This window comes from Phyllobates terribilis, unplaced genomic scaffold (genome assembly GCF_046119375.1).
Source record: "Phyllobates terribilis strain yellow unplaced genomic scaffold, ASM4611937v1 Scaffold_2__4_contigs__length_985480577, whole genome shotgun sequence".
Taxonomy (NCBI): Eukaryota; Metazoa; Chordata; class Amphibia; order Anura; family Dendrobatidae; genus Phyllobates; species Phyllobates terribilis.
This window is the reverse complement of record NW_027362762.1, coordinates 420,982,445-421,008,611: the sequence shown is the minus strand read 5'-3', so window position 1 is coordinate 421,008,611 and position 26,167 is coordinate 420,982,445. Positions and strand designations below refer to the sequence as shown.

The 26,167-nt window shown below is 45.0% G+C and overlaps 1 protein-coding gene across 1 annotated transcript in view; it reads left to right on the top strand.

Annotated features, from left to right (window-relative positions):
- The window catches only part of LOC141213014 (uncharacterized), a 903,379-nt gene that overhangs the window by 491,833 nt on the left and 385,379 nt on the right, over nt 1-26,167 (top strand). The window contains 1 exon segment of the mRNA XM_073665145.1: nt 22,193-22,377. Coding sequence (XP_073521246.1) covers nt 22,193-22,377 — 185 coding nt within the window.

Here is a 26,167-nt window from a genome sequence, read left to right as displayed (position 1 = left end):
TGGAAATTTGGCGAAAATTTAGAAAATTTTGCAATTTTCAAAATTTGAATTTTTAAGCCCTGAAATCAGAGAGATATATCACACAAAATAGTTAATAAATAACATTGCCCAAATGTCTACTTTACATCAGCACAATTTTGGAACCAAAATTTTTTTTTGTTAGGGAGCTATAAGGGTTAAAAGTTGACCAGCGATTTCTCATTTTTCCAACAAAATTTACAAAACCATTTTTTTAGGGACCACATCACATTTGAAGTCACTTTGAGAGGTCTTTATGACAGAAAATACCCAAAAGTGACATCATTCTAAAAACTGCACCCCTCATGGTGCTCAAAACCACATTCAAGAACTTTATTAACCCTTCAGGTGCTTCACAGGAATTTTTTGAATGTGGAAGAAAAAAATGAACATTTAACTTTTTTCACAAAAATGTTACTTTAGACCCAATTTTTTTTATTTTCACAGGGGTAACAAGAAAAAATGGACCCCAAAATTTGTTGTGCAATTTCCCCTGGGCACGCAGATACCCAATATTTGGGGAAAAAATACTGTTTGGGCGCACGGCAGGGCTCGGAAGGGAAGGAGCGCCATTTGACTTTTTGATTGTAAAATTTGCTTGAATAATTAGCGGACGCCATGTTGTGTTTGGAGAGCCCATGTGTGCCCAAACTTTGGAGCTCCCCCACAAGTGACCCCATTTTGGAAACTAGACCCCCCAAGGCACCTTTCTAGATGCATAGTGAGCACTTGGAACCCCCAGGTGCTTCACAAATTGATTCGTAACAATGAAAAAGTGAAAAAAAAAAAACACTTTTTCATTTTTATGAATCAATTTGTGCAGCACCTGAGGGTTCCAAGTGCTCACAATGCATCTAGATAGGTGCCTTGGGGGGTCTAGTTTCCAAAATGGGGTCACTTGTGGGGGAGCTCCAATGTTTGGGCACACAGCGGCTCTCCAAACGCAACATGGTGTCGCTAACAATTTGAGCCGATTTTCCGTTAAATTTGTTAGCGGACACCATGTTGCATTTAGAGAGTCCCTGTGTGCCCAAACATTGGAGCTCCCCCACAAGTGACCCCATTTTGGAAACTAGACCCCCCAAGGCACCTATCTAGATGCATAGTGAGCACTTGGAACCCCCAGGTGCTTCACAAATTGATTCGTAACAATGAAAAAGTGAAAAAAAAAACACTTTTTCATTTGTATGAATCAATTTGTGAAGCACCTGAGGGTTCCAAGTGCTCACTATGCATCTAGATAGGTGCCTTGGGTGGTCTAGTTTCCAAAATGGGGTCACTTGTGGGGGAGCTCCAATATTTGGGCACACAGCGGCTCTCTAAATGCAACATGGTGTCCGCTAACAAATTTAACGCAAAATTGTCTCAAATTGTTAGCGACACCATGTTGCGTTTGGAGAGCTGCTGTGTGCCCAAACATTGGAGCTCCCCCACAAGTGACCCCATTTTGGAAACTAGACCCCCCAAGGCACCTATCTAGATGCATAGTGAGCACTTGGAACCCCCAGGTGCTTCACAAATTGATTCGTAACAATGAAAAAGTGAAAAAAAAAACACTTTTTAATTTTTATGAATCAATTTGTGAAGCACCTGGGGGTTCCAACTGCTCACTATGCATCTAGATAGGTGCCTTGCGGGGTCTAGTTTCCAAAATGGGGTCACTTGTGGGGGAGCTCCAATGCTTGGGCACACAGGGACTCTCTAAATGCAACATGGTATCCGCTAACAAATTGAATGGAAAATCGGCTCAAATTGTTAGCGGACACCACATTGCGTTTGGAGAGCCCCTCTGTGCCCAAACTTTGGAGCTCCCCCACAAGTGACCCCATTTTGGAAACTAGACCCCCCAAGGCACCTTTCTAGATGCATAGTGAGCACTTGGAACCCCCAGATGCTTCACAAATTGATTCGTAATAATGAAAAAGTGAAAAAAAAAACACTTTTTCATTTTTACGAATCAATTTGTGAAGCACCTAGGGGTTCCAAGTGCTCACTATGCATCTAGATAGGTGCCTTGGGGGGTCTAGTTTCCAAAATGGGGTCACTTGTGGGGGAGCTCCAATGTTTGGGCACACAGGGACTCTCCAAATGCAACATGATATCCGCTAACAATTTGAGCCGACAATTTGTTAGCGGATATCATGTTGCATTTGGAGAGTCCCTGTGTGCCCAAACATTGGAGCTCCCCCACAAGTGACCCCATTTTGGAAACTAGACCCCCCAAGGCACCTATCTAAATTCATAGTGAGCACTTGGAACCCCAGGTGCTTCACAAATTGATTCATAAAAATGAAAAAGTGTTTTTTTTTTCACTTTTTCATTTTTACGAATCAATTTGTGAAGCACCTGGGGGTTCCAAGTGCTCACTATGCATCTAGAATGGTGCCTTGGGGGGTCTAGTTTCCAAAATGGGGTCACTTGTGGGGGAGCTCCAAAGTTTGGGCACAGAGGGGCTCTCCAAACGCAATGTGGTGTCCGCTAACAATTTGAGCCGATTTTCCATTCAATTTGTTAGCGGATACCATGTTGCATTTAGAGAGTCCCTGTGTGCCCAAACATTGGAGCTCCCCCACAAGTGACCCCATTTTGGAAACTAGACCCCCCAAGGCACCTATCTAGATTCATAGTGAGCACTTGGAACCCCAGGTGCTTCACAAATTGATTCATAAAAATGAAAAAGTGTTTTATTTTCACTTTTTCATTTTTACGAATCAATTTGTGAAGCACCTGGGGGTTCCAAGTGCTCACTATGCATCTAGAATGGTGCCTTGGGGGGTCTAGTTTCCAAAATGGGGGAGCTCCAAAGTTTGGGCACAGAGGGGCTCTCCAAACGCAATGTGGTGTCCGCTAACAATTTGAGCCGATTTTCCATTCAATTTGTTAGCGGATACCATGTTGCATTTAGAGAGTCCCTGTGTGCCCAAACATTGGAGCTCCCCCACAAGTGACCCCATTTTGGAAACTAGACCCCCCAAGGCACCTATCTAGATTCATAGTGAGCACTTGGAACCCCAGGTGCTTCACAAATTGATTCATAAAAATGAAAAAGTGTTTTATTTTCACTTTTTCATTTTTACGAATCAATTTGTGAAGCACCTGGGGGTTCTAAGTGCTCACTATGCATCTAGATAGGTGCCTTGGGGGGTCTAGTTTCCAAAATGGGGTCACTTGTGGGGGAGCTCCAATGTTTGGGCACACAGGGGCTCTCCAAACGCAACATGGCGTCCGCTAACAATTTGAGCCGATTTTCCATTCAATTTGTTAGCGGACACCATGTCGCGTTTGGAGAGCCCGTGATGTGCCTAAACAGTGGAGCTCCCCCACAAGTGTCCCCATTTTGGAAACTATACCCCTCAAGGATTTTATTAAGGTGTATAGTGAACATTTTGAACCCAGAGGTACGGCACATTATTTGTTTACATTAGGTCATCATATTGAATAAGTTGTCATTATTCTTGAGCGCAAGTGCTCGCTACTTGAGTTTGCATCGGGTACTCAGGTATGCACCATGTACAGCGTGTGCTCGAGTGACATGCTCGAGTCCCTGCTCCGCATGTTTCACGGTTATTAGACACCCAAAAAAAAACATGCGGGGATCGCTCGTGCATGGCAGGCAATCCCCGTAAAGTTTTTTGGCCGCGAAGCATATGGGGCAGAGACTCGAGCATGTCACTCAAATACCCACGATACTCAATGCATACCAGAGCACCCGATGCAAACTCAAGTAGCGAGCACTTGCTCTCAACACTAGTCGCCATATCGTCATCTTTTTTTCTTACTTTTGAAAAAAATCCCAACCCCAGCCCTAACCCTAGCACAACCCTAGCCCCAGCACAACCCTAGCCCCAGCACAACCCTAGCCCCAGCACAACCCTAGCCCCAGCACAACCCTAGCCCCAAACCCAGCCCTAACCCTAGCCCAATCCTAACCCAAGAGTTTATTTTTGACGCCGTTCCTTGTGCGGTATAAGTGATTAGACGACTTTATTCTTCGGGTCGGTGTGATTACAGCAATGCCAGAATCATATGGGGTTTTTATGACTGACAGCTGTCACACACTAAAAGACGCATTTTTTGTAAAATCTAGTTTTTGCATCGCCATATTTTGAGAGCTATAATTTTTCCAGATTTTGGCAGACAGTCATGTGACGGCTCGTTTTTTGCGGGATGACTTGACGTTGTTATTGGTGCCATTTTCAGGCACGTGACATTTTTTGATCGCTTTCTATTCCGATTTTTGGGAGGCAGAATAAACAAAAACCAACAATTCAGGAATTGTTTTTTTTATTTTTTTTTATTCTGTTCCGCGTGTGGTAAAATTGATGAGGCAGCTTTACTCTTCGGGTCAGTATGTTTACAGCGGTACCACATTTGTATCATTTTTCTATGTTTTGGCGCTTATACACAATAAAAGCTATTTTATAGAAAAAAATATTTTTTAGTATCGCTTTATTCTGAGAGCTATAACTTTTTTATTTTTCGGCTGATGGAGCTATATGGTGGCTTGTTTTTTGCGGGACGAGATGACGTTTTCAGCGGTATCATTTTTATTTATATGCGTCTTTTTGATCGCGTGTTATTCCACTTTTTGTTTGGCGGTATGGTGATAAAGCATTGTTTTTTGCTTGTTTTTTTTTTTTTTTTTTTTTTACCGTGTTCACTGAAGGGGTTAACTAGTGGGACAGTTTTATAGGTCAGGTTGTTCCGGACGCGGCGATACCAAATATGTGTACTTTTATTGTTTTTTTTTAATTTTTTTTATAATAATATTTATTGATGGGTACATTATATTTTTATTTTTGGTGTATTATTTTTTTTATTTTTTTATAATATTTTTGCACATTTTTTTTTTTTTTTTTTCCACTTTCACACAGTTTATCCACTTTATTACTTTGTCCCACTCTGGGACTTTCACTTTTTTTTTCTGATCGCCTGCATGGCACAGGAATGGAGCACCATCCCTATGCCATGAAGGCTGTCAGAAGTGCACAGTGTGAAGATTGCTTGGAGATGCACTGCGCATGTCCAAGCAATCTTCCTGCTCTCTGGTGACCCGGATGTTGTCATGACGACATCGGGTCGTCATGGCAACACCCGGGAAGCCTTTGCAGACTGCGCTGGAAGCCGGAAGAGGAGGTGAGTATCGCCGATCACCTCCCCTTGCCCCCGCAATGCCGCGATCGACTTCGATCGCAGCATCGCGGGGGTTAATGTGCTGGGAGCGGTGCGTGACCGCTCCCTGCACATAGTACCGGGTGTCAGCTGTGACAATCAGCTGACACCCGGCGGCGATCGCGCCCGCACAGCCTGTGTGCGCGCGCGATCGCGATGACGTACTAATACGGGTCTGGCTCTTAAGTCCCAGGGCACAGACGCGTATTAGTACGTCAGATGTTATTAAGGGGTTAAAGGGCTTGTCCCGTACTCGGTCAACTCCTTCTCAATCCCTATATTGCCCATTTGTAAAATAATAACACCTATACTCACCTCCGGTGCCGACACCGTTCCAGCGGTGTCAGCACTCGCTCTCCCTGGGATCTTGTCACATTGATATGTCACGTGATCCCTGTGGCCAATCAGCTCTGAATTTAATTTTCCCACCTTCAGACGAATCACATACATCCAAAGGAAATAAGAGTGCTGCCGCTCTCACTTCTTCCATATGTATGTGATTTGTCCAAACGAGGGGAGAGTGAAGCCAGCGCTGGTTGGCCGCATGGATCGCATGACACTATTATGTCACATGATCCATGAGGCCAATAAAATCCCTGGGAGAGCCAGTGCCAACACCGCTTGAGCAGCGTCGGCTTTGGAGGTGAGTATAGGTGTTTTTATTTCACAAGGAGGAAACATGATATGTGAGAAGGGGTTATCTAAATATAGTGAGCAACGCCTTTAAGAGGGTAAATAATTATGCACAATAAAGTAGCACTCCCATCAAAGTTTTTATCCTCTTAATATACTGCAATCATCATATTACATAGCACTGTGTATTTACAATTGCTCATTTTGCCTTTGTACCCAGTTAATTATTCTCTTTTCTCTGCTCTATGTAGAAACAGGAAGTCTCTTGTCGCTGCATGACTCTTTCCCCTCTTCAACGATCCCGCTGCTCTGCTCTTCCCCCCTGCTAGGGACTTTTGCAGTGACTAATGACTTGTGCAGGGAAAATTGACCTCCTGTTTCTACATAGATATTAGAAGGATTCAGCTGGTCAGTTTTTAATCACGTAATGTCATAGACGTAATTGGAAACATGTGACCCATGACATCGGAACCACATGAATAGGGTATAATGCAACAGAATAGGGTATAATGTTTGATTTAGCTTGGCTTTAATACATCTGTGTGATGCTAGCATAATCTTTCACTTGCTTAGACCTGCATGCATGCGTGCCCTGAACCCGGTATCCCTGACGGTTTTCTGCGTCTTCCTGTGATCCCTGACATCTGATCACACGAGCATCATGTGGTTCCGACTTTACGGGTCACTAGTGATGAGTGAGCATGTTCGCTACTGCTCGGTGCTCGCTCGAGCATCTCACTGCTCGAGATGCTCGGCGCTCGCCGAGTATTTCCGGGGTTGCTCGGAGGGAGCTCGGGTCTCCTCCCTGCATGTTTGGCGCTCTTTAGAGCGCCAATGAACATGCGGTAGCCATGTTGGTTGTGGCATTACAGTGATTGGCTGGCCGCACAGCGTCATCAGGTCTATATCAGACCTGGCGCCGCCATGCTCGTCACAGTCACTCCGGAATCAGACAGTGTAGGGAGAGGTGCTGCTGAGCTAGGGAGAGATTCGCTTGTTTCTAGTTAGTGTAGGTGTACCAAACTATATTAGAGACACATATCCATCTCAACAAACAGTCCTTCTGAGGACTAATCCATCTGCAGAGATATCAGGCAGGCAGTGTATGTAGGCAGGCAGGCAGTGTCTATAGCAGACTGCAGTGCATATAGCACAAGAGGCTCCATTCCAGTTTTGTCTGCTGCTGCTGCTAATAGATATTTCTAGAAATAGGCCCAGTTCTCAGGGGCCAGGAATAATTTCTTTTTGGATCTTAATCCTTATCATTTGCTTAAAAAGCAATCCAGAGAACACAGTTTCTCTGCGCCATTTGCTTGTTGGCACTGCAGAATACAGCCAGGTCCTTTCCATATTACAGCGCTAAAAATCCTGCTATTTAAAACTGTGGTTTGTCCGTCACACGGATCACATATAATTGCACTGAAAATACTGCCATTTCTGGCCTCCGTTAAAAAAAATTTCAGTGTGTCAGTGAAGCAATTGATACCAGTTTGCTGTTCAAAATAGTTACCTACAGGCCAGGTATTTAAAACTGTGTTTTCTCCATCACACGGATCACATATACGTTTTCAGAAAATACTGCCATTTCTGACCTCCATTAAAAATTTGTTTCAGTGTGTCAGTGAAGCAATTGACACCAGTTTGCTGTTCAAAATAGTTACCTACAGGCCAGGTATTTAAAACTGTGGTTTGTTCGTCACACGGATCACATATAAGTTCGCTCCAAATTCAGTCATTTGTAGTGAGCGTGGAAGATATTGTCCTCCATTTAAAATGGGCAAGGCACGTGGCAAGGGACGGGGAACTGGACGTGATGGTGATGATGGTGCATAAAAAGGCCGAGGCCGTGGGCAAGCTGAAATTGTGCCACAACAAACACCCACATCTTCTCGCTCGACCTTCCTATCCCAATTAATAGGGGACCGCAGGACACCACTATTGAACACAGAGCAGTGTGAAAAGGTTATTGGTTGCATAGCAGATAATGCTTCCAGTCACTGAGCTACCACCACCACCACCACCTTGTCTTCCACACTGTCTCAGTAGCTGTGAGTCTGGACCACATATTCCTCACCATGAACCTCCTTCCTCCCACCATGCCGAGTGCCCAGAGACAACTGATCCCACACTTGGACACTCCGATGAGCTGTTCACTTTTCTATTTATAGATTCGGACCTCTCGCCCGGTCGACTTGAAGCGGGGCAAGAGGAGATCGCATGTAGCGATACCCAAATATTTCAGCAGCCACGGTCACACGAAGGCGACGGTGGAAAAGTGTCTCAAGAGGTGGACAATGATGAGAAACAATTGCCAGAAAGTCAAGAAGAGGACCAGAGTGCGGAAGTTGAAGACGAGGTGGTGGATGATATAGTAACTGATCCAACCTGGCAGGAGGACATGCAGAGCGAGGATAGCAGCACACAGTGGGAGTGAGGCAGAGCACCCCAACAGGCAAGAAGAAGCAGTGGCCAAAGAAAGAAGGCAGGCAACTGTTCCCCGTAACACCAACACGAAGGAAGTTGCCAGTACAACTGTTAGGTCTTCCTGAGTCTGGTTGTTTTTTAAAGACTCTGCCGATAACCCCAAAAAAGCCATTTGTACCACCTGCCAGGCCAGCATCAGCAGGGGTGGAAAAAAGGACCAGCCTGACCACTACCAGCATGATCAGGCACATGGCAGCAAAGCACCCTACTTTGTGGGCCGAACCCCAGTGTCCATGAGCAGTGTCTGCGGGTGGCACCACTGCTTCTTCTCTGTTGTGCATGCAAGCCAATCCCCTGTCCATGGTGCATGCAAAGATGCCTCCTGCCTTCCACCTGTCATTGCACACTATCAAGTAACAGCATCAGGAAGCACGTCCTTGTCCAGCGTTCAGTTGTCCATACCCCAGTTGTTAGAACCTTGCTCTTAGGTTTTTTCCTTTGCTGGTCACATGACCTTGTTGGCCTATTTAATCCTGCTCCGCCCTTCTGGCTTTGCTGGACTTCATTGTATAACTACTTTCTAGCTAGCCTGTGCTCTGTATCTAACTCTGTTAGTTTGCTTGGTCTACGGACCTCTGTGTTCTTTATATTTTGTTTGTTCGTCTGTCTGCTACTATTTCTGTTAGGAGGTGTCCCATTTTCCTCCCAGTCCTTAGTACTTGTAGGGATTCCTTCCCCATATCTATAGGTCTCCGTACAGACTAGCTTAGGACTTTAGCAGGTCTGATCGCAGGATCAGGTCCCCTGTTACATCGTAGGGATTAAGCTGAGTTCTATCATAGGGACAGATCTCCTCTCTTTCCTTAGCTCTGGTAGCAGAACATAACAGTAAGTCCAGCCTGCAAATTCTCTAAGGAAAGATTTTTCTGTTCCATCATGGTGTTGGTTCAGGATTTGGCTCATCGCCTGCAGGGACTCTCTCTGGAGGTGGCCGAGCTCCGTCAGCACGTGAGTAACTGTCCTGGAGCACATTTCTTGGAGCCTAAGGTATGTTTGCCGGATTTATTTTTTGGTGAACACCGAGAATTTTTTTCATTTAAAAATGCTTGCTTATTGTATTTTCGTTTGAGACCCAAGTCCTCTGGGGATGAATCCCAGCGCATAGGGTTCATAATGTCACTTTTGCGCAAAGAGCCTCAGGAGTGGGCCTTTTCTTTGCAACCTAGTGATACATGCTTCAGATCAGTGGATAGTTTTTTTTCTGCTTTGGGGCTATTATATGATGATCCTGACCGTGTCTCATCAGCTAAGACTGAGTTAAGACGTTTGAGACAGGGATCAGGTAATGTGGAAAAATATTGTACTCATTTCCGTCGTTGGTCTACTCAAACAGGGTGGAACGATTCTGCTCTGAAAAGTCTATTTCTTGCTGGGCTCAATGAAAGGGTTAAAGACCTGCTAATTGCTTATCCTACACCTGAAGATTTGCAACAGGCTATGCAATTAGCTATACGGGTGGATAGGAGACTGCGTGCAAGGGTTAATGAGAGCAAATCCTCTGCTATGTCAGTTTCTGGTTATGAGAATGTGTGTACTAACAGTGGTGAACCGATGGAGATTGGATCGGTGGCACCTCGCTCTCAAGAAAAAGACCGTAGATTTTCTGAAGGCTTGTGTTTCTATTGCGGAAAATCTGGTCATTTGATTAAAGGCTGTGAGCTTCGTATGAAGAAAGAAAAAAAAATGGTCAGTCATGCCCGTATTGCCTGTTTAAATTCCAGGGGTGTATTTTTAGCTGCTTCCACGATTGCTCAGGAAAAATTAATGGAATTTCGGGTGTTTGTTGATTGTGGGTCTACTCTGAATGTAATTGATGGGGGATTCTTGGAAAGACTCAATTTAAAACCCGAACCTTTATCATCCCCCATTGCTGTGGTTTCTGTGGATGGTTCCCCTTTGAAGAATATTACTCTCAAGGTCTGTGAATTTCCTCTCACTATTAATGGTGTTCACCATGAGAAATTGGATTTGGTAGTTTTGAATAACTTGCCTTCTCCAGTAATATTGGGATTGCCCTGGTTAAAATTTCACAATCCTGTACTGGATTGGTCTACCAGTGAAATTAAATCCTGGAGCCATAAATGTTATGACAAGTGTTGTAACGGGCGTATTGCAGCTTTGGATAGGGGAGAATTGCCTGTTCCTATTCAGGATTTTTGGAGAGTTTTTTCTGAGAAGGAATCGCAGGTTTTGCCTCCCCATAGAGACTATGATTGTTCTATTGAATTTGTCCCTGGAGCGACTCTTCCTAAAAGTCGTTTATTTAACCTTACTATTCCTGAGAGGAAGGCTTTGGAGGAATACATACAGACAAGTTTGGCCGCCGGTCACATTAGGCCCTCTAAGTCTCCTGTGGCGGTTGGATTTTTTTTTGTAAAAAAAAAGGACGGCGGTTTACGTCCTTGTCTGGATTTTCGTGAGATTAACAAAATTACTGTACGCAATCCTTACCCACTGCCATTGATTCCTGATCTGTTTAACCAGTTAATGGGGGCCAAGTGGTTCTCTAAAATTGACCTTAAGGGGGCATACAATCTGTTGCGCATGAAGGAGGGTGACGAATGGAAGACTGCTTTTAACACTCCTGTGGGTCATTTTGAGAATCTGGTTATGCCTTTTGGTCTTACTAATGCTCCTGCATTTTTTCAGAATCTTATTAATGACATCCTTAGACCTTTGATCGGCAAAAATGTGGTTGTGTATTTGGATGACATTTTGATTTATTCGCCGGATCTGGAGTCTCATTGGCGGAGCGTACGTGAGGTATTACAGTTATTAATGGACAATTCACTTTTTGCTAAGCTGGAGAAATGTGAGTTCGCTGTACAGAGAATTAGTTTTTTGGGTTACATTATCTCCAGCGAAGGTTTTGAGATGGACCCGGTTAAAGTTCAAGCTGTACAGGAATGGCCTAGGCCTATTGGTTTGAAATCGATACAGAGGCTTTTAGGTTTCGCCAATTATTACAGAAAATTCATAAAAAAATTTTCTAGTATTGTCAAACCTCTGACCGATCTCACCAGGAAAGGTGCTGATGCGGTTCAGTGGTCTTCTGAGGCCATTGAAGCTTTTGTGTATCTCAAGGAGAGGTTCACCTCTGCTCCCATCCTTATGCAGCCTGATGTGACTAAGCCGTTTTTGGTTGAGGTTGATGCTTCCTCTGTGGGGGTTGGCGCAGTATTGTCTCAGGATAACGGGGATGGATTACATCCCTGTGCCTTTTTTTCAAAAAATTTTTCGGAGACTGAACTGAATTACAATATTGGTAATCGGGAATTATTGGCTATTAAACTCGCATTTGAACACTGGCGCCACTTCTTGGAAGGTGCGGACTTTCCCGTTCAGGTTCTTACGGATCATAAAAATCTGATATATCTTGATGCTGCCAAGCGCCTGAATGCCCGTCAGGCTAGGTGGGCACTGTTTTTCTCGCGGTTTAATTTCTCCGTTACTTACATCCCTGGTACTAAGAATTTTAAGGCAGATGCCTTGTCTCGCAGTTTTTCTCCCATAGTCGGTGCTGAGAAAGAGGAGAACATTTTACAAGAAGGTGTTGTGATAGCTGCTTTGGACTCCGTTTTGGAAGATGAGATTCTTAAAGCACAGGAGAATGCCCCATCTAACACTCCTCATGGGAGGTTGTTTGTGCCTGGGACCTTTAGGAGAGATTTGTTTGTTGAGTGTCACGAATCTCGGTTGGCAGGTCATCCCGGAATCTCTGAGACCAAGAGACTGGTGGGTCGCAGTTTTTGGTGGCCTGGATGGCAGAAGGAAGTCATTAAGTGGGTGCGTCAATGTACTATATGTGCTAGATCTAAGTCCTCACATACTCCTGCTGCGGGGTTGCTTTGTCCTTTGGAGGTTCCCAGTGCTCCTTGGACACATTTGGCTATGGACTTTATAACTGACCTTCCCCCCTCTGAGGGTTTTACTGTCATCTGGGTGGTCGTGGACCATTTTAGCAAGATGTGTCACTTGGTTCCCTTCATCAAACTGCCCTGCGCTAAAACTCTCGCTAAGGCCTTTGTCAAGGAAATTGTCAGACTTCATGGCGTTCCTACTGACATTGTTTCTGATAGGGGTCCTCAGTTCGTGGCTCGTTTTTGGCGTGCCTTTTGTGACAGGTTGGGAGTTCATTTGTCGTTCTCGTCCGGATATCATCCTGAATCTAATGGCCAGACAGAAAGGAAAAACCAGGATGTTGAGCAGTTCTTGCGTTGTTTTGTGGCAGACAATCAAGAGGGGTGGTCTGAGTTTCTGCCACTTGCTGAATTTGCTCTTAACAACCATACATCTTCTTCTGCTGGTTGTTCGCCTTTTTTTTGTTGTTCTGGGAGACATCCGTCGTTTGGGTCGTTCTCCAAGTTGAGATCTGCCGTGCCTGAGGAGGAGAATTTTTCCGGTGATTTGGAGAGAGTTTGGACAGATGTGCGTGGTAATCTTCAGGAGGCCAACAGAAAATCTAAAGACTACTTTGATAGGAAACGACAGGAGGTTTTGTTCGCTGTTGGTGACATGGTTTGGTTGTCCTCTAGGAATCTGCGGTTGAGGATTCCTTCTAAGAAATTGGGTCCCAAGTTTGTAGGGCCCTTTAAGGTGCTTCAGGTTGTCAACCAATCTGCTGTTAGGTTGGAGGTTCCTACCTCCTGGAGAATTAATCCGGTATTTCATGTCTCTCTGTTGAAAAAAGCTGTTGTATCGGATTGTGACGCCTCTGCCTCTGTTCCTCCGGTGGTGGAGGACGGGGAATATGAAATTTCTCGCATCCTTAATTCTAGACGGTATAGAGGTAGTTTGCAGTATCTTGTGGCCTGGAAAGGTTTCGGACCCGAGGATAACTCTTGGGTGAGGTCGGATGATGTTTCCGCGTCCAGACTTATCAGAGCGTTTCACAGGAGATTTCCTGATAAGCCTGGTCCTAGGGGATCCGGAGGATCCTCTTAGAAGGGGGGGTACTGTTAGAACCTTGCTCTTAGGTTTTTTCCTTTGCTGGTCACATGACCTTGTTGGCCTATTTAATCCTGCTCCGCCCTTCTGGCTTTGCTGGACTTCATTGTATAACTACTTTCTAGCTAGCCTGTGCTCTGTATCTAACTCTGTTAGTTTGCTTGGTCTACGGACCTCTGTGTTCTTTATACTTTGTTTGTTCGTCTGTCTGCTACTATTTCTGTTAGGAGGTGTCCCATTTTCCTCCCAGTCCTTAGTACTTGTAGGGATTCCTTCCCCATATCTATAGGTCTCCGTACAGACTAGCTTAGGACTTTAGCAGGTCTGATCGCAGGATCAGGTCCCCTGTTACATCATAGGGATTAAGCTGAGTTCTATCATAGGGACAGATCTCCTCTCTTTCCTTAGCTCTGGTAGCAGAACATAACACCAGTCCTTGGAACGCAAGCGCAAATACGCAGCCAACGCCCCACAAGCCACACTACTAAATTCCCACATTTCGCGACTGCTTGCGGTCGAAATGTTGCCTTTTAGGCTCGTGGAAACGGAAACATTACGCAACCTGATGGTGGCGGCCGTTCCTTGGTACTCGGTCCCCAGCCGCCACTATTTCTCCTGGTGTGCCGTCCCCGCATTACACAAGCACGTGTCCCAAAACATTACCCGTGCTCTCAACAATGCAGATACCGGGAAAGTCCACCTAACCACGGACACGTGGTTAAGTGCTTGTGGGCAGGGACGGTACATCTTGCTGACACTGGGTTAACATAGTGGAAGTCGGGACCCAGTCGGACCTTGGGACGGAACACGTCCTCCCGACGCCAAGGATTGCGGGCCCTAGGTCAATCAGGGTTGCCCCCACAGTCTACAGCTCCCGCACTTCATCCTCCTTAGTCTCCTCCTCCTCTTCAGCCTCCATCTCTTAAATGACCACATCAGTCACAAGCTGGAAGCACTGCAGCACTGCCTTGGCCAAGCAGCAACAGGCTGTGCTGAAGCTAATATGCTTAGGCGACAAACTGCACAATGCTGAAGAGCTGTGAACAGCTCTGAAAGAGCAGGCAGATCTGTGGCTCACACCGCTGAACCTACAGCCTGGCATAGTCGTGTGTGACAATGGCCGGAACCTGGTGGCGGCTCTGAGGTGAGGCGAGCTCACACGTACCATGCCTGGCCCATGTGCTTAACCTTGTGGTTCAGCAGTTTCTCAAATCCTACCCGGAGCTGCCAGATCTGCTTGTTAAAGTACTCCGCCTGTGTGCCCATTTTAAAAAGTCACCTACAGCTTCCGCCGCCCTTGCCGTGTTTCAGCAGTGTTTGCAGCTTCCAGCTCACAGACTGGTATGTGATGTCCCCATGCGTTGGAACTCTACACTGCAGATGTTGGGAAGGATTTGTGAGAAGAAGAGGGAAGTTGTTGAGTACCAGCATCAACAAGGCCGTCGGTATTCAGTTCAGACTCCACACATAAGACCTCAGGAGTGAACATGAATGTCAGACATATGTACCATCCTCCAAAACTTTGAGGACTCCACCGAGATGGTGAGCGGCAATGATGCCATAATTAGCGTCACCATCCCGCTTCTCTGTCTTCTGAAATGCTATGTGCTCACAATAAAAGAGGATGCATTGCAGGCGGAGCACGATGAGATGGAGCAAGGAACCATACAGGGTGATTACACACAGCCCAGCCTCATCTCATCCCAACGTGGATTGGGTGACAATGAGGAAGAGGAGGAGGAGGAGGAAGAACTGGAGCTAGTTTCATGCGCTATAGACGGTACTACCTGCACAACTGTCATACCATCTGTTCAGCATGGATAGCCAGAGGACAGAGAGGAGGAGGAGGAGAGCGTGGTCAGTCATCCTCTTGGTGAGGACACGGAAGTCTTGCCTGTTAGCAGTCTGGCACGCATGGCTGAGTTTATGTTACGCTGCCTTTCCCATGACCCTCGCGTTCTCAAAATTTTGGGTGACAGTTATTACTGGTTGGTGACACTTCTAGACCCACGTTACAAGGAGAACTTTATATCTCTTATTCCTGAGACGGACAGGTCTACCAAAATGGGGCAGTAATGTATCCTTTGTAAGTGACAGGTAAAGTGTCTATATCTGCTGGCCTGCCTGCTGATTGCGCATCTATGCGCACATATTTTGCGGCCTTGTGGCGGGGTTACGCCCCCTTCTGATGTCTCAAGCTGTGGGGCACATCAACCATGGTTGATCCAAGAAGTGGAACGCAAGTGCTTTTCCGGGGAGCGCCAGATGTGACGCATTAAACCTTTAGCCTTGCACTCGAAGGGCTGGAACGCACAAACACCATATTGCCGAGCACCGGAAGTGACGTAGACGGAAACCGGAAGCTGTACATTCCACGATGTGGAGCGCACGCCGACCTGCCAGGTCTAAGAGTGCTGGATTAGACTAGCAATGGAGACTATGGAGCTCAAACACATGGAGTATGGGGCCTATTTGCTTACAGGTTGCACACCCAGTATCTATTATTGGGACTTTTTGGGACCAATGGAATCAGGGGGGAGGATGTATTTAAACAGGACTAGTGGAAGGCTTGAGTTATCTACCCTAGTTCTGACTATCAAAATGGACTGATCATCAGTATGCATCTATATATTATACTGTATATCTATACCCTGGACATTCCTTCTGTATCAGCCTCCTGAGGAACCGTACATTTGGGGAAATGCTTTGAGGCACTGGGACATTAATCAGAGACCGGAGACATGAGGACATGATTTTGAGGCTTTAGGCTTCTATCGTCTATCTGGGACCACTTTTTATCTCTGGTCATGATAAGTCCTCCATTGGAGACACTGGGACACTGATAAAAGGCTGAAACCTTCGTTATACATCCTGGACCATCTCCTTATGGGCAAGATAAGGCATCTATTTACATTACTCTCATATTTTTTTCATTGTGTTTACAATATTTGCCTTGGATTGCATCGGATTGTGGTGCAATTAGGAATTAATTCTAGGGAGAGCCAGGATATTTAGGGATAGCCGGCGTGGAGCGGAGGCGCCAAAATCGCCAACTTTAATTAGGGTGCCAACCTCCGAAGATAGGCAGGAATCAGCATATAGGTAATAATTTAGGCCTGGTCAGTGGTATATTCAGTGTAGAGGTCTATGGAAGAGTGATCCTACTTGTTTGTTTTAATTATTCACTACAATCACTTTGTTGACTGGGTTGCACTTATCCTTGTGAGGTACTGAAAGACTAGCTATATGATTCTATTTAATCCTTTCTACATATATAAAGGAAGGGATTACTTGATTATGATAAATGGTATACTAGCTGTACCCCCTTCTTTTTGCCAATAGGGCTCTGTGGGATAAACCAATAGAGTCCAGTACCTCTAGTGTGTTTTTTTTACAATAATATGTATGTTGGTCCTCTTTTTAAAGAGATTTTTCTGATGAAAGTTTTTTTATTCTGAGGCTCCGTGATGCAACACCCACATTATTTTTTTAAAGGGTGTTTTTGATGCCCGTAAAAAAAAAATAATTATACAGTATGTTAATTATACAGTATGTTCATGTATACCCCCCAGGGGTAAATGTTTGTCAGCCCATATACTTAGTGCATGGGCATTACAAGTATAGGAGACCCGCTTCTTTCAGATGGGAACATTTTTTTATGAGGCCCTCTAAGTCTCTTCCAAGGGGAATAGGAGTGCCTCCCAATTTTTGGCAGCCCTTGCATTCACTGCATAGTCCAACACTATGGGAGACCCTCTCCTTTCTAATGGGAATTTGTCGTTACTGTGGCCCTGCTCTATGTGTCTTTAAATTGTTAGTGTTTTTTTTCCTAAATTTGGTCAGCCGTTGGACTCACTGCATACTCTATAACTGTATAGCAGACTCTCTCCTTTCTAATGGGAATTTGTCGTTACTGTGGCCCTGCTCTATGTGTCTTTAAATTCTTAGTGGGTTTTTTCTTAAATTTGGTCAGCCGTTGGACTCACTGCATACCCTATAACTGTATAGGAAACCCTCTCCTTTCTAATAGGAACATGTCGTACTCGTTACTGTGGCCCTGCTCTATGTGTCTTTAAATTCTTAGTGGCTTTTTTCCGAAATTTGGTCAGCCGTTGGACTCACTGCATACCCTATAACTGTATAGCAGACCCTCTCCTTTCTTATAGGAACATGTCGTACTCATTACTGTGGCCCTGCTCTATGTGTCTTTAAATTGTTAGTGGGGTTTTTCCCAAATTTTCTCAGCCCTTGCAGTCACAGCATGGGCATTACCACTATAGGAGACCCGCTCCTTTATAATGGGAACATTTTTTTTTACTGAGACCCTCCTCTATGTCTCTTCAAAGGGGTATTGGGTTGCGTCCGAATTTTTGGCAGCCCTTGCAGTCACTGCATACGCAATAACATTATAGGAGACCCACTTGTTAATAATGGGAACAACAAAGCATAGCCGGCTGATGGCTCTCTAACAATAGCGAGGGCTGACTGCTGGCCTTTTAAGAATAGTAAAGGCCGCCTGATGGCCCTATAAAAATAGGCTTTGTGACTTTCAGAGTCCCTCCATCATAAATGAAACAGGATGTGTCTCATGATGTGTCACAAACCACATTGCCAGATAAGGTTGTAAAATGTTAAAATGACATTTCCCGGTGAATGCATTTGTCTTTAAAAATAAAGTAAAAAAAACAAAACAGTAGGATCTTTCTTTAGTATAAAAAACAGAGTCGCCAATGTAACCTCAATGTAATCACATTGTTCAGCTTCTGCACCTCCTCCTCCATCTCCGAAATGACCACATCAGTCACAAGCTGAAAGCACTGCAGCACTGCCTTGGCCAAGCGGCAACAGGCTGTGCTGAAGATAACATGCTTAATGCTTAGGTGACAAACCGCCCAGCGCTGCAGAGTTGTTGAAAGCTGTAACACTGTGTCTCTCACCGCTGAACATACAGCCAGGCATGGTCGAGTGTGACAGTGGGCGGAACCTGGTGACGTAGAAATGACAGCCGGAGTAGATACGGTTTCCCTCTATGCCAGTCCTTTCACCGAGCTAAAGAATATGGCTGTGGTGAAATACAACTCCCACTGATAAGCTGTTTCAGATTGAAAAACATTGTGCCCACCAGAGGATTTGATTCTGAAGGCTCACCTTTCTCCCCCGCTCAAGAGCCCCATAGCAGCTGCAAAGTTAGCGCTATCATGAACTCTCCTGATGTAGAAGCCAAGGCACACCAGAGGATTCTCTGGTGGGACTGTCCAACCTTGCCAAGAAGCAGTCCTGGCTAAGAAAAGTGTGTGGGAAGGTTCCCGGTCACCCTATGGCTGCTTTTTTACGGAGGTGGAAACCCACGCAAACACGGGGAGAACATACAAAATCCTTGCAGATGTTGTCCTTGCTGGGATTTGAACCCACGATCCCAGCGCTGCAAGGCTTCAGTGCTAACCACTGATCCAATGTGCTGCCCTTCACCCTCTAATGTCTAACAGGTTGGAGAAACTTGCACCTACTGCCACTCTATCTTCAGCTCCTTTGTGAGAAACTAATGTATTTGGGCAGCCACTCAGTCTACCAAATAAAATTCCTGAGAAGGAAATTGGGGATGGCTTCGCTACTGGTACTGGGGGCAGTGCTAATACCATGGTGTTGTACCATAGTTTACTGGAAATATTCCAGGCTGGTAGGAGGCAAGCAAATTCCCACAGAAAAGTACCAGCAGTAATGTTCAGGGACCCGCACTTGTAGAAGGCAGAGACAACACCGGGAGAACTAGTGACGGCTGGGGACCGAGTATGGACACGACGCATGAAGTTGTGAAAAGCTTCCACCTCCACGAGCCTAAAAGGCCACATTTCAAGTGCAAGCAGCTGCCCAGGAATCTGGCAGTTTAGTATTGCGGCCTGTGGGTGAGTGGCTGGCTGCATACTTCTCTTGCATTCCAAGTAACAGAAAACTAAGCAGATGGTGGCCTCTATCATCATCATGGCCTCACCTCAGCACTATGAAGTTTCCTGATGGCGAAGCCAGGGCCCATCGGAGGAGTCTCCGTTTTTTTGGTGGGCCTGTCCAACCCTAACGAGAATCAGCCATGGTTAAGAAAAATGTGGGGGAAGGTTCCCGGACACTCGATGGCTGCTTTTTTAATGTGGATCGGACATGCTTATGCATGTTATTTCTCAAACCGCATTGCAGATCAGGCCATTGCCCAACTCTGTAGTCATGAAATTAAATGCGCAAATAAAGGTGTTTGTGTGTCAAAGCACCACCGACAAGTGCGAGTTGATGTTGGATGGGCTGCCATTGCTACTGCAACAAGCTGCATTAGAGGACTTCCTGGGAGAAATGACACCCAGAGTAGATACGGTTTTCCTCTATGCAAGTCCTTTCACCGAGCTAAAGAATATGAATATACGAGTGAGTATGGACACCCGACCGCCGCCGGCTTGAGGTTATGAAAAGCTTCAGCCTCCACAAGCCTAAAAGGCCACATTTCAAGTGAAAGCAGCTTTAGAGGACTTCCTGGGAGAAATGACAGCTGGGTAGATATGGTTTCCCAAGTCCTTTCACCAAGCTAAAGAATATGGCTGTGGTGAAATACAACTCAGCAAAAAAAGCTGTGGACTGGCTCCGTACTGTCCCTGGCCACATTCACTTGACCACATGTTTGTGGTTAGGCGGTCCTTCCCAGTAAGTACACTGGGCAGGGCAGGGCACGGGTAATGTTGTGGGACCTGTGTTTGTGGAATGCGGAGACGACACCGGGACAAATAGTGGCGGCTGGGGACCGAGTATGGATACCCAGTTGCCGCCACCATAAGATTGTGGACAGCTTCCGCCTCCACGAGCCTAAAAGGCCACATTTCAAGTTCAAGCAGCTGTCAAAAATTTGGCAATATAGTATTGCATCCTGTGGGTGGGTGGCTGGCTGCATACTTGCGCTTGCATTCCAAGGAATGAGGTAGTGAAAAGTGAACTCTGCACTGGGACAAGGACGTGGATGGTGATTGTTGCAAGTCTGCAATGACAGGTGCATGGCGGGAGGCATCTTCGCATGCGCCAACGATCACTTTTGATGGGCACATTTTTAGGCAGTGACCTGGGAGTCAGAGATGCTTCCAGAGGTCTTCCCCATGGTGTTACCATGTCTTTTCAGCACTGTATGAATGTGTCTGATGATGTGTCACACACCACATGGCCAGATAAGGTTGTAAAATGTTAAAATGACATTTCCCAGTGAATGCATTTGTCTTGGTTGAAAGCAATGCAGAAGTGCAAAAACGCATCAAAAACGCTACGTGTGAACATATCCCAAGGTGTGGAGGAGTATTTTTGTTTTTGGTTATTTATTTTGCCTTATATACAAGTCATTACCCTGGAAAGGATGTTCCTTAACATATTTCCCAGGAAAATCCATTTTGGTTTCGTATGTTTTATTGTGAGTCCATAAAAGTGGCGTAATACTCTGACAACGTTGTTGACAGCAGTGACCTGGGAGTCAGAAATGCTGTTCCCATGTCATTTGAGCACTGTTCCCATCGATTTGGGCAATTTTGAGGCCCTCTGGAGAGAGCCGGGGGGAACCGCATGAAAAATGCTCGAGTTTCCCATAGACTTACATTGGGCTCGTTGCTTGGGTCAAGCACCCGAGTATTCCAATTTGCTCGACCCGAGCATTTTAGTGCTCGCTCGTCACTACTGGTCACATGACGTGGACGCCGACCGGCATCACAGTTGCCACGGTGGTGCATGCGTCACATCTGGTCTGTGTCATGTGCCCATTTTCCCCGCCTTGTTTTATATTTGATTAATAAACTTTAGCATTTTACATATTATTCTGGACTGTTATATTGTCGTTTTTTCTGTTCTTTCCATAGTTTTGGCTATGTAGTGTAAAATCTTGTGACATGCAATGATTAAAGGTGTTTTCCGATGAACAAACATTGATTTTAATCAATAGATCTTGGAATAATAATAATTTCCACAATTGGATGTGTTTAAAAACACAAATGTGTTTAAAAAACATATGATGTTCCTGTGCTGAGATAATCTTATAACTGTTCCCCTGTGTAATGGCTGTGTCTGACCGTACAGGGACATGGTCTGATCATACAACAGCTCCTGGGCAGGGGAGGAAGCAAAAGACAATACAGACATTACAGCATGGGATCACAGCCGATTCTTTTTGTGAGGTAGAAGATTTCACTGCCTGTTTTTAAACAATGTTTTACTTCAAAGAAAGAATCCGCTGAAGTCAACTGCTATAATGTCTGTATACTCTTTGTTTCCTCCCCTGCCCAGGAGATGTGGTATGATCAAACTTTGTTCTGTACATGGTCAGACACAGCCATTACACAGTACACAGCAGGGGCACATTTATAAGATTATCTCAGCACAGGAACATTTTTTTAAACACATCCAATTATGGAAGTTATTATTATTCCAAGATATTGATTAAAATTAACTTTTGTAGATAGGAAAACCTCTTTAAGGACACTGTGTCAGAAACAAGTATGCTATTCCACATTGGATTTTTAGTAGATCTGCAATAAAGATATTATTTTTTGGACCTTTTGATGGATTTCCACATTTTTCCTGCATAGAATCTTTTGACCCCTATAAAGGAAGGTATTCTACACTCTTGTAGACAAAACTATGTAGTCCCTCCCCCATATGAAATTAATATACTTTAAGGTATTTTATATAAATACTGTTTAAAACAAATTTAAAATACATTCAACTATTTGATCTGAAAAATATGGGGGTATGTATTAAACAAACAGGATATTTTGTGTCAGTGTTATCTTCATCCGATTCTTCACGGAATGTGATGAAGGGGATTCATTAACGTGTATATATTCTGATAGCCTATAATCGCAACTGCCTTAGAATAACGATCAGACCTTTCAATTTCATTGGAGTGTTTCCATTAAATGTTTTCCAGGTAACTAATGCCGGACTGACATACTCCAAAGAAAATGCTTGGAATCTCTTCTTACAGTCGGTGCAGCTGAACATTCGCTGGCTTCTTATTCGGAGTGACACAGGGTCCTCATTTTATAAATGGTGCACCGAATTTTCATCACTTTTTAATGCATTAAGTGTTTATTATGTTCCAAAATGGTTACGGTAAGTGCACAATAGAAGTTATCAGATTTTAGCTCAGTGTGTATGGCTGCTTATCATTCATCATGAATGTAAATGACTCTGCCCTGCTCTGATTGGCTTTTCACACATATACAGCATTATGTAAAGATATGTTTACCGGTAGAACAATTTTCACCTCTGAAAAGATAAGATTAAAAAAATTGCATGAAAAGTGAAAAAGATGGCTGCCCACTTCCAGAAACAGCATCATTTGTTCCTTAAATGAAGCTGGGATGAAATAACAGCCAGAACCCATACACAAAAGGAGCAATTTTTTTAGTCTACTAAACATCTTAAAAAGGTACTTTTCAGGTGATTTATGCTGCCTAAAAGGCGGGCAACATGAATTGCAGCCTGTCTGCACAATTGCAGTCAGTTGCATTATTCTGTGAAACACTAGGCCAGGCCGGATCTTTCCAGTGCAAGTGATGTCTCCTTATGTTCATCCGGGGGAGAGACCTGTCCACCACCTGCAGCAGCACTGGAAGAGTTGGTCGGGGACCATAGTCAGAGACCGGACTATTCTGGCGCTGGCTCTCCAAAGACTCCACAAATACTCTATCTGCAAAATGGCTTCTGATGAAAGTGTGGCGCCCCTGAGGGTTCGGTCGCCACAGAGGTGTTGCATCTCAGCTAGAGATGTGGCATCTCACTCTCAGGTAAGGATGGAGTACTGCCCGGGACCCTAACACCTGCATCCAACACGTCCACTTCAGCAGGGCAGGGCGAGATTGCTCCTAAGGGAGAGCACAGTCCCTGGGCCCTGGCTGGAGTGGAGGGGAACCTAGTGAGGGGAAACCATGTAGTGGGTGTGGGTGGAGGAAGTAGCTTAGGGGAGCACATGAGAGGAAGGTATAAAAAGGGAAGCCATCTTAGAAAGACAAGCCAGTCAGAGGAGGAAAGTGAAGGGAGCAGAGGCTCTGCTCCAGAGGCTTGCCTAGCCAGTGAGGCCCAAGTCTGAAGAGAAGGAGAGAAGAGAGGAGAGGGAGCAGGAGAAAGGCTCCAGGAACCAAGAAAGGACCCCAGGGGTAAGGGCCATGCAGAAGGCCACCCGTACGCCCGAATCTACCAGGAGGTGGAGGGGTCAGGCCACACAAAGCGAACCGGTCCCTCAACTAGCGGAGGACTTTATGCCCAACTAGAAACCGGAGGCTGCAGTACTTTATGTCCTGTAGCCACAAGTCCATGCCAGTGTCACCGAGAAGGTAGCCATATAGGACCCAGGGGACGGAACAGACATCGCCCGCCAAGGCCCGCGGGTACCGGATTGGAGATATTAGGTGTGAGGTGCGGGAAGAAGGGCAGAGAGCGAGGACACACAGAAGGGGGTCTTGCTAAGTACTCCGGAGTTACCTGGGGGTAGACCGAACCCCTCCCTGAGTAAACACAGGACGACGAGGGCAGTTACATGGATCCCTGTAATCTGGACTGCAACAACTGTGAGTAAAGACCCTGGGACTGCACTTCTTTGTCTCTGTGTTTCTTGCTGCGCCATCAACCCCTGCACTACAACGCCCAGCACAACCTACAACATCTACACTGCCCTGGAGCTAAGCTCTACCTGTGGAGAGCTAAACCAACTCTGCTGCATTAACAACAGCTCCAGAGGACTTGCTCCGCAGCGGCGGCTCCCTTTAGCCGCATACCACAGGTGGCGTCACGAACATTAAAAGAACTTTAAATCCCCTTTATTAAATCATCTCCCCTTTTATTGACCGCCCTGGGTCACGGACCGGGTCACCGCCACTGTGACATCTCCCATAGCAACGATCGGCCCGGCACCGAGTACCCCACGGCCCAGGGGGCGCGTCAAGAGCATGGGATCAGTCCTATCCATCAACCTCGTCTCCTATTGAGAAACAACTTTCTCATGTGTAGTGATTTCTATTGGAGGAGACTGATGGACAAGTCTGGTCAAATGCTCCTCCATCAATAACCATTTGTGGGCAAGAGAGTAGTGCAGGAAGGCTGCACCAACATGTGCAGGAGAAGTATCTGTAAGGGCTCATGCAGATGACCGTATAACTTAGACAAGTGCTATCTGTTGTTTTGACTGATAGCACTCATCCCCATGTTATTCAGTGTCCAATTGTTTCTAGCATGCACGATTTGCCTCCGATAATAGGTATGTATTTGACCCTTCAAGTCCATGGGTATATGGAAAACATCAGACTGCACTCTGATGACATCGAAGTGCAGTCCAGTTGTCATGACCAGACAAAATGGAGAAGTTGGAGAAACTTTTTTTTCTCCATCTACAAGAAAATTGGATCACACTCTGATCAAACTATGATTAGAGTCTGATCAGAGAGTGATTAGCATAATCGGACCGATTTTCTCGGTTGTGATCCTAGCCTAATACTTATATTTTAGTAAGTGCCACATCATGTCTTCAGCAGACATGGTAAATTAAAGATAAAGTGGACAACCCATTTAAGTCTCTGACCCTTCAAATCTCTAGTTGGGTTTTCAAATGCACTGCAGTAGGGCTTTAATGCATAGGTCCGTTCGTCCAAATGACTGGTGAGGTTTAAAGGAGGGTATTAAGTAATTTAATGAGTCTTACACAAAGTATGGAATGAGTGCCTACTACATGGCAGAAAAACTGGACTAGTCTAGACCATGGATGACAGAGGAGAAGTATGGATGGACAGCAGAATGTCCCTACCTCTCTCAGCTTTTAGACCCCATATTGGCTGCTAATGCAACAGTTAAATCCAGCTATAGGGTCTTATTTTTCCTATGGTTAATTATCTGCTGCCTGTCAAGAAGGAAGCAGCAAATGCTGTTATATAGACATGATGTTCTTCAAAGTCATCTAAATATAGAGAAGAAATGTCACACAAGATAAAATTCATCAGCTTCTATAATGCCTAAGCAAACAGAATTCTTGCTCCAGGTCTCCTACGAATTTTTTTTTCTCTAAACACACACAACAAAAAACAAGTGTTCAGGCATAAACTTTTATTTTATGTAATAGCTAGAGGGAAATAAAAACATACACATAACATCCTCTTCCAAAACTCATCGACTAGGCTGAATCCATAGGGAAGGCAAAGAGATTAAATTCACAATACAGACTGCAGCTGTGTTCCCCTGGTTACCTGCCGATCTTCTCCATAATTAATAAAAAAAAGAGTTGGCTGGGTCACGTTATTGACTGGCATTGCAATGATCCTGAAATATGTTACATTGCTGTATAGGTTTACTCAATTACTTGTATAAGTGTCTAGTTTGTGAGACTGTAATAAATCAGATCTGAAACTAGCAGTGAAGGAGGATGATATGGTTTTGATTTCCATGCAGAACTTCATATGGCATTTATTGGATAGCTCACACCCCAGACCGACTCCCGAGGTTGACTCTTAGGGCGTGCTCACACTAGCGTATAATTCAGACGAGTGCTATGCAATGTTTTATTGGATTGCACTTGGACCAATGTTATACTATGGGGCAGTGTTGATCTGCGATTTTTGTCTCATGCTGATCTAGCACCATGATTGCCCAGGTCAGTTTGATTACGGCTAAACCAAGTGAGACACTTTTTTTACGAATAGCATTTTGGGATATATGACATTTGGATTGCTTCTTACTAGTGTTTTTGCAGCTTTGCAGAGACCAAAAATTAACAAATTTGGCAGTTTTAAATGTTTTCTGTTTACACCATTAACTGATCAGAATAATTTATTTTATATTTGATATATCAGACTTTTCTGGATATTAAATAGGTTTTTAAAGGGGCTGTACACTACTATTTAAAATATGCCCAAGC